Source organism: Diplotaxodon limnothrissa, linkage group LG4 (genome assembly GCF_057381915.1).
Source record: "Diplotaxodon limnothrissa isolate DT_005_m linkage group LG4, D_limnothrissa_male_GT1.1, whole genome shotgun sequence".
Classification (NCBI taxonomy): domain Eukaryota; kingdom Metazoa; phylum Chordata; class Actinopteri; order Cichliformes; family Cichlidae; genus Diplotaxodon; species Diplotaxodon limnothrissa.
This window is the reverse complement of record NC_140599.1, coordinates 29645407-29654697: the sequence shown is the minus strand read 5'-3', so window position 1 is coordinate 29654697 and position 9291 is coordinate 29645407. Positions and strand designations below refer to the sequence as shown.

The 9291-nt window shown below is 40.6% G+C and overlaps 1 protein-coding gene across 2 annotated transcripts; it reads right to left on the bottom strand.

Moving 5' to 3' along the window:
* Positions 1-1361: 1361 nt before the first annotated feature.
* Positions 1362-9290, bottom strand: ddx42 (DEAD (Asp-Glu-Ala-Asp) box helicase 42). Of its 2 annotated transcripts, none has more exons than XM_085351818.1 (18): positions 9214-9290; positions 7451-7672; positions 7180-7330; positions 7035-7096; positions 6644-6680; positions 6203-6355; positions 5973-6077; positions 5695-5814; positions 5434-5610; positions 5213-5341; positions 5015-5114; positions 4864-4911; positions 4674-4771; positions 4161-4437; positions 3795-4021; positions 3561-3671; positions 3345-3458; positions 1362-2462 (listed from the first exon to the last, which is right to left on the bottom strand). In XM_085351818.1, the coding sequence occupies exons 2-18, from the start codon at positions 7663-7665 to the stop codon at positions 1857-1859; spliced, it is 2730 nt and encodes a 909-aa protein (XP_085207944.1). In that variant the 5' UTR covers positions 7666-7672; positions 9214-9290; the 3' UTR covers positions 1362-1856. The 2 variants fall into 2 exon arrangements, with proteins under 2 accessions (XP_085207944.1, XP_085207943.1); XM_085351817.1 differs by having other exon boundaries at positions 7451-7667; positions 9214-9266.
* Between the last annotated feature and the right edge of the window lies 1 nt (position 9291).

The following is a 9291-nucleotide window of genomic DNA, read 5'->3' as shown; positions in this document are numbered from 1 at the left end:
GCTTTATCAACTATCAGCTTTTCACCTTATTCATTATATTTGTTTCCCGATTCAATCAATTCTTAAACCAGGAGATTACAAGTTACCAAAATAAAGTACATAATGTAAGAAGACTAATGTATTTATATCCATATATATCCTCATAATAATGTAGAAATGCTCCATCAAAAGTAGATAGTCTTAGATCTGTGTAGGTTCTTGGTGATCCCGGTCACGGTAGTCTTAAGAGCTTGAAAGTTTAGACAGTGATTGGACGTCTTTAAGTTATTCGAGGACATTGCATCATCAACTTAAAAAAAATAAAAAAAATAAATAAATCACCCCCACTTAAGAAACAACTCCCACTAGGGTTTAAATACCTGGAACTCTTCATCTTTTAGACGCATCTTGGATGAAAGGTGAAACATCTTCAAAGAAGTTAAATATGTCCAGTTGCCTTCTTTGAAGCTCTTACACACAGGAAATTACACTTCATTTTGATCAAAAGCTCCAGACTAGAAGCCAGTAAATGTTAGTAAAATAGGTAGCCATGGTAGAATTAATTTGAAAATACAGGTCATAGTGTTGAGCAGTGTGCAACACACTGAAGCAGTTAAACCAATCGTTATGTGAAGTGAATGCCAAATATGGAAGAGAAAATTGGTTAAACTTTTTTGAAAAGGGGGAGTAAAATTGTGACATGCTAGTTATTTACTTTTTGCTTTGTAGTTTATGTGAATAAAATTTGCACAGGGATTATACGCAAATATCTGAGCTGCCTGCAAAAATATGTTTGACACCGCTACGATTATGTGTAATGATGCGTATCACAACCATTTATGCCCCCCAGTGGCCACAGTGAGAAATGACAAAACCACTTTTTTGTGGTTGTTTGCTGCCAGGAACTGTTTAAGTTTAAATTAAATGAATTTAAACCACTTTAGAGAAATATACAACTCCCATCTTTCATGTCACCTTTTTGGATTTTAACATCAACAGTAAAAACTCCTTTTATGTCACATGATGCTAAAGCAACAGCCCATACAACAAGAGCTTAGTTCTTAATGTGGCAGGCTGGGTTTCACTCCAGTCCCTTTGCATCATGTCATCCCATCTCAATCCCAACTTTCTGACCCTATCACTATGTAATGAAAGCCAAAAATGAATATATAAAAGCATGTGCCAAAGGAGTCCTTTTAATCAAAAACCTCTCATTTTCCATGTCAATATACACTTGAAATTCCTCTCAAACAAATGCATTTTCTTGAAAACATTTTGGAATACAGACTAAATGCCAAAGAGAGGCACTTCACTAAAACTTGAATACAAGACACAAAAAGAACTATACATATTTGTTTTGACATGTACTCGAGTGACTGTGAATCATCACAGTGCGCCTTCAGAAATCAAACAGTTTGCTTTGTAGATTAACAAAATGCAAAAATACAAACACACTTGGCAAAAAACCACTGGAGAAAATAAAGCATCAAGTTTGCAAGCCAAAAGCATGAGGCCAGTGAGACAAACAACGATAACACATCCTAATTTGATTGTTTTTAATGGACAGGAGGATTTATTACAGCTGTATTGCTTGACTTGACTTACAATAACAACAGTCTTAGATGGTATATGTACAGTAGCTGTCTCGGAGCCGCTTATGCTGATCTGACCAAACTGTTAAACTCCAAACCATGATGTCCTAACCAGCCTGATAGGAGGTTTGGTACACTTCCTATCTAATCGAAATCTATAAAATATCCCCTACGGTTCTGTGCTTGTGTCAGCCTCTGATATGCTCTGCTATCTGCCTATACAGACAAGCTTGTTATGGAGCAGTTGGGTGCACATAAAGATCGATTAATGTGTTTATGTTCTCTTTAGTTGTCCCATCTGCTCTTTCTACGTTTAGGTGGTTCAGGGACAGCAAAGCTATCGCTTCCTCTGTCCCTCCCATCTCCACTCCCCCTGTCTCCCCCATCCCTATCACTCCTCCGATCATCTCTGTCCCTCTTGCTTCCATCTCCGTTACGACTGTCACTGTGGCGGCTGCTGCTGTGGCGATCACGGTCGCCGTGGCGGTCACGATCTCTATCTCTATCCCCGTGACGATCCCGGTCTCCGTAGCGATCCTCGCTACTGTATCGATCGTTCCTGTCGCTATGGCGGTGTTGACTGTCACCGTGACGCCCCCGGTCGTCCCCGTGTCTATCACGTGAGCTCTCTCTCTGTGACGGAGGTGCAGGTGGAGTGTAGCTCTGGAGTGAACTGGTTTGACTGGTGGGGGCCACTGAGCTCAGGGAGCCAGCACTGGTGAAACCCACCATGGACAAGGTAGCACTGTGAGACCGTTCTGAGCCATTGGCAGATTCTGTTGGCACAGAGCTCAGGCTGCCGGCACTGGTCCATCCTGAGGAGCCACTAGACTTGGCACTGAGCTTTGGGGGGCCGCTGGATGCAGCTACAAAGTGGCTCTTATATTGAGCCTAGAGGAAAAAGAGACATTATGAATGACTAACTATCTTAAACCTAAGGCATTTATTCCTTTCTAACAAAGAATGTCCAAAGTAAGCGTACACAGTAAGTTTAAGATGAACTCATCAAGATGCAACTGAACTGCTTTTCAGCTTTGATTTAAGCGGCTAAACAAAAAATACTGCATTAAGCACTGAGGAGTTACAGAAATCTTTATACATAATACATGGAGGTAAGTCTAACAAAGGAGTATTAGGGCCACACTGAGGAAAAACAAATATTATTGATCATTTTGAGAAAAAAGTCGAAATACTAATTTGAGTTAAAAGTTGAATCGTGCAGATTACTGCTGTCGGTTTAAGGCAAACTGTCACGGCTGCTATACCCTCTACAAAATGCCTTGTGTAGATATAACATACATCCTCTTTATTGAACGAGGTGGAACCATCGATAATCTTGCCTCTGTCCATTACCAGCCCTTCCATTTTGTACAAATGCACTCTTCCAAGTTTGTGTGGTTTTTCTGTTTGACCAAATGCAGCTTCTGAATCTTCTTTTCACCGTCGTTCTTATCACCACACTGTGTTTATGCGCTAAAAGAGAAATCATTTCTTTCCTTGTCACTTAAGCTGAGTCTGAAGTACGATTTCAGTAACTCTGAGGATACAGCAGCCGTGGGAATTTGTCTCGAAACAACAAATGTAATCTCCACATTTTGAATTTTTTCTCTAATTCGATTTTCAACTTTTATTTTATTCTCAAAATGATCAATAATATTTTTTTTCTTAATGTGGCCCTAATACTATGTCGTAAACGTGCATTTGAAATCTCTCTAGGTAGGAATAATTATAGACCATAAAGGAGAATGGCAGAAAAATTGAATTAGTGAGTACCTGGAAGGCTTGTTTCATTGCAGACATGCGATCTCCCATTGCCCCAGTAGTTGGTTTGCTGTAGCCTTCATAGCTACTAGTGGAAGACAACAAGCTACTAGTGCTGCTACGATCCTGTAAAGAAAACAGTTATAAGTCATTATCTGTTATTATGGGCATTTTGCTAATTAATTTACAGTGTGCATTAATGATTACAATCATTAGGTTTTAACTTACAGAACTTTCAGCCCCAAGGCCGGGTCTCTCTCTGTAACCAAGACCACCTCCACCAATATTCAGTTTCTTTCCTTTGCCACCCTTGAATCGTGACTTCCTGAACCAGGGATTCTGGGGGAAAAAAAACCCAAAACAATGCAAATTGAGCAAAGTTTATAAAAAAAAAAAATCAATTAATAAAGTGATGCATTTAGTCCAGATAAATATTATTTGTGAATCAGTGATTTATCTAACCTGCATGGCCAAGTCCATCAGTTCTTTGGAAACAGCCTGATTAGCTCCCTCCAGATTCCGCACCAGGTCCCCAGCAAATGATGTGTCTTTATTAGTGAGGAGAGTGTAGGCCACACCTTTCTCTCCAGCACGACCCGTTCTACCGATCCTGTGGGTGTGTGTGTCGATGTCTCGTGCAACGTCGTAGTTCACCACCGTACGAATTGATGGGATGTCCAGACCACGAGCTAGTAAGAGGAAAAAAGGGAGCAAGGAAATGTGTTTCTCAGCTTGAAGAAAATTAAGTTGCTACAGAAAGTGATGAAAACGTAAAGAAAAGGGAACAAGGAAACCTTAGTGTCAATCAGAACTACATCGTGTACACACCAGCTACATCAGTGGCCACCAGAACGGGCAAGTTCTTCTTCTTGAAATCACTGATGACCTTGTTCCTCTCGCTCTGGTCCATATCACCATGCAGGAGGCCCAGGCTGTAGCCCTCTTGAGTCAGGTTAGTAGCTAGCTCCTCACAGTTGGCCTTCTTGGTGACAAAAATGAGGACCGATCCTGTGGAGGTGAATTCGACCAGCCGGCGAGTCAGCCAGCCCCATTTATCAGACCCACTGACCAGCATCTCCACTACCTGAGTCACATCCTCATTGGCCTTTTTAGAGAGGATTAAAATAAAAGCAGTGTCAGGGCATTTTTTTGTTTGCATTTTAATGAAAGCCTAAAAGAAACATGTTATGTACAGAGCTTCAAAGACAAAAATGTCTTACAAAACTTTTGAGTAGACATGAAACTACGTTTTAAAAATCTAAAGTTAGGAAAAGTTGAATTCTATGTACTTCACCACCCTGTGAACATTTAAGAAGCATTAACATTAAAAGCTATATTTACCTCTCCAATGTCTCCCTGCACGACACGAATGGGATCAACCAAAATGTCTCTAGCAAGCCGCTCTATCTTCTTCCGAAATGTAGCACTAAACAGAAGAGCTGAGAAGAAATTAATGAATCAATATTAATATATAAATTCTCAGTAGTTCCAGTATTTGCATTAAAAAAAAAAAAAGAATCATATCACTTACTCTGTCTGTCTGGGCGAACGTGGCTGGCAATGGATCTAACCTGATATTCTAAAGCAAAAAGAAAGAAAACAAAAAATGATTTCAACATACTGTAAATTAGAAAGAATAAAAGCACAACATCTTTCCTAGAGCAGTGACCATGATAACCCACCAAAGCCCATATCAAACATTCGATCAGCCTCATCAAACACCAGGTATGTTACTCTCTGCAGAGACGTGGCCTTCTTTTTAACGTGGTCTATCAGACGACCCTGTGCAAACACACACGTGCAGTGAACTTAATGCTTATTTTGCAACAGTGCAGCAAATGCTTCATCTTTAACCAGGAGAAATGAAAAAAGGTTCTTACTGGAGTGCACACAACAATCTCTGCACCGTCCTGCAAAGCCTTGGCTTGCTCCCACATGCTGCCTCCTCCATATACAGCCACTGAACGCAATGAGTAGGCTTTCCCAAAGCGCTTACATTCTGCATGGATCTAGTAAATATTAACAGTTACACACCATACTGAGCCAACGCTTTTAACATTGTAATTTCAAATATACCCTTTATACTCCAACCTTCTCTTACCTGCTGACAAAGCTCTCTGGTAGGGCACACGATGACTGCGATGGGTCCTTCCCCAGGCTCCAGTTCCTTTTGGTCCATGATATGAACCAGCATTGGCCAGATAAAAGCTGCAGTTTTGCCGCTGCCCGTTTTTGCAATACCTATCATATCACGTCCTGACAGCGCAATGGGGACACCCTAAAATCAAAATTTATTCCCCATTAATAACAACTTATTAAATTTTCACCCATGTGAATATCAAAACATTAAATTACAACATACCTGACACTGAATTGGTGTGGGCTGAGTATATTCAGACTTCCGAATTTGGTGCATTAGTTGCTCATCGAAATTAAAGTGGGCAAAGCTGGTACAAGGTTTTGGAGGGGCAGCACCAGATACCTGAGAAAGAACAAAACAATGAGCAACAAATAACTTAATCTTTATTTCGCGATCCATGTTGCTAGTAATATCGGTGATAAAGAAAATAAGACTAGAAAAGAAAGCTTAAACTACATCCCTATCCCTTCTCAGGTACAAAAAATGAATAACAGACTTACTCGTAAGTTCAGTTTATGCCTCAACTCCAGCACCTGAGTTCCAGTCAAGCTGCTGAGTTCCTCATGCTCTTCGTAAAAGTTTTTCTCAAAGGGTGGATAATCAATCTATGAAAAATTGCAAAAAAGGCAGCAAAATGTACAATCAAATAGTTATCATATGTGAGAAATACAAAAACAACAACAACCCCCCCAAACAATTGTGTGTTTTCAGTGAGAATTATGAACTTTACCTCTGAGTGGTCAATAGGAGGGAGTGGCATGATAATTTTCTTGGTTGTAGAGGGAATTGGATTCCCATCACTGTCATAATCAATGTTTTCCTCCTCCTCTTCCTGTGTCAGCCCAGCGGTGGGATTCTCTGCCATGTAGCGGAAGTAAGCTTCCTGCAGAGATTAAATCATTTCAGGTGAAAAAGTGAGCTAGTACAGCCTTACTACAGCCTCCAGGATGAAGTGACAAATGAGACTTTCAGCTTTATAGCACAAGCTTAACATACGGGTTAAAGAATACTCAACAATTTAAAAACAAGAATGAAATGCATTTAAAAATATTGATCCTATATGCAACCTGGTCAAAAAAAAAGGGAAGACATGAGGCTTTATAACATTAGAGAGGGTAGACCTCTCTGACCAGCAAAGTAGAGGATTAAAAACTTTGGAGGGCTCACTCACTTGCTCATCTTCTTCTTCAATGTCATCACGAATACCCCTGAAATGACAAGCGGAGAAAAAAAAACTTCCCTGCGGCTCGTTCGTACACCAAAGACAGCCCACATCCCACTATGAGTACGATCAATCTGCTTACCTCACAATATCTTTCTTTTTTTTTTTTATTTAGCAAAGGTACTGTTGGATTTTTATTTTTATTTACATTTTTTTCTTGGAGAAATTTGAATGATAAGGTTTGAGTAAAGTTTAACAGCTTTTGGCAACTTAAGCCACATTTAAAATTAAATGAAATTTTGATCCAATTGTGGGCAATTTCTTTTTTCCTGTTGAAATTATTTTATTTAATGCCTAACACCTAAATTAAGCATAAAAACAAGCAAATATAGAGTCTTACTTGGCTGACTTTTTCTCCTTCTCCTTTTCCTCTAGTTTCTTCATGTCTTTAGCTGCTTGGTTCTGAAAAATAAAAATAAAATAAATCTGTTAAAGGCAGAATTTAGTTTAGTTTGTGTCTCTGCTTATCTGTAAAATCTACTCACCTCAACTTCGGCCATGAAAGCATCCAAAGGGTCATCTTCGCTGTCTGAGCCACCACCTGACTGCATCTGTTGCCGTGTGGGTGAGTTTTCAGCTGGGATGTAAGGCAGATCCATGTTACTGCTGGACTCCTCTTCATCATCTTCAAAATATCTAATTGAAAAGAGGACATATGCAGCTTATACATTTACTCACAATCCCAGTATGTGCTGCTATCAAGGGCTGAAATTAATATTTCTATTACTGTACATATGTGAGATATGTAATACTCACGCATTTTCCTCATCAAAATTAGCTCTTTTGGTCCCTATTTTGTAGAATGATGGGAGCTGCTGGTTCTTCCCATATCCACCACTTCCAGATCCTGGGCCTCCAAATGATGTGTGTGATTGATGAGGAAGGCGAGGCTCTTCTTTTTTTCCTGCGAGTGAAAACCCCCCAAAGCCAAAACCTCGCTTCACACCAGGACCACCTTTGTTCCAGTTCATGGCTGTTCTGAAAAGAATTTAAAAAAAGAGCTCTTAGAGAAGTCTCTAAAATCTTAAACCAGCCCTGTTACACTTCCCAATTTAAAGTTAAAAAATAGTTCTTCTTTCAGTTCTTCTTTCTCCTTTGTCACACAAACCCTGCTTCACTACATCCACCAACCTCTGTGATCCTCCTCTCTTCCTCCTTACAGGCAGCTCAGTTTTTAAAAACCATCTCAAACTTGCCTCTTTAGTGTTGCTGGCCTGAGCTGTTCGTCTGATGTACTCACTTCTAATTTTGTCCATCCCAACTAAAACCTGATCATGTTCAACTCAGCTCAGGCTCCTGTCTCCACCCTGTCTCCACTGTCCGTTGCTTTGGATGGTTGACCCCAGGTATTTAAACTCATCCACCTTGACTACCTTTCACTGTTACACCTGTCTCCCTCTAATTTGTGCACATGTAATCTGTCTTGGTTATACTGCCCTCCATTCCTATTCTCTCCAGACCATAAATCTCACCAGTTCGCTTCCTCCAGCTCACTATTCTCACTACAAATCACAACGTCATCTACGAACACCATAATCCACGAAGACTCCAACCTGACCTCATCTTTCAATGTGTCCACCTCCACTGCAAACAATAAGGGGCTCAGAGCCGATCCTTGATGTAATCCTACCCCCACAGTGAACCCATCTGTCACACCTACTTCATACCTCACCACTGTCTGTCCTCACACATGTCCTGCACCACGCTTACATGCTTCTCTCCCAGTCCCCACTGCCTCATGCAATAACACAGTTCCTCTCTTAGAATCCTATCATACACTTTTTCTTGATTCAGAAAGACAAAGTGCAGCTCCATCTGACCTTTTCTATACTTCGTGGCTCTTTATTAAAGGTGCCCTCAGCACAATCTGACTCAGCATTATGGACACCTCTCTCTTTAGTCGGTCACATGGTCAATAGCGTCCACTTCTAACAAGGGCATTTCGGTGGATAATGACGAGTTTACTAACAAATAATACGGATTGTAAGTACATTACATCCCCTACTGCGGAAAGCAACTTTAGCTGAACAACACATGCGCAGACGAGCATCTACGACTATTCACGTCAATACGACTACTATGATAAATACACAAAATTCATGAAACGCCTTTATTGATATCTATAACGGTACTACAGAAACTGCTGTCTATTGGCGGTATGCATATTTGTTAACAAGCAACAGCAAAGCATCGACGTTACGGTTCCTAAAGCTTACCGCATACGCTAAATACGAAGATAAAAGTAAACACAATACATTTTGATTGCCCTGCTAGCTTCGAGAGGTTGTTTGCGTCGTAGCAGTTGGACAATAACAGCACTTGGACATGATTTATCTGCACCAAATGTTAGCGTTAGCTCAAGGCCGCAGTAAGGCCGAGGAGGTGTGCGACGTTAGGATCGAAACTTTGCCGTGAACGAGGCCCTTTCACACCCAAGCGCAGCACAGAGCTTCATTTTTTTTCATTAGCCGAAAGCATCGATCCTTTGTAGTGCTAAACGGTAGGGAGTATTTATTTACCTGTTTCTTTTTCCAATAAAAGCGCCTCTGTTTTCACTAGTCCCCCACGGTGCTTGCGTCAACCGTGTGCGCGAGGTT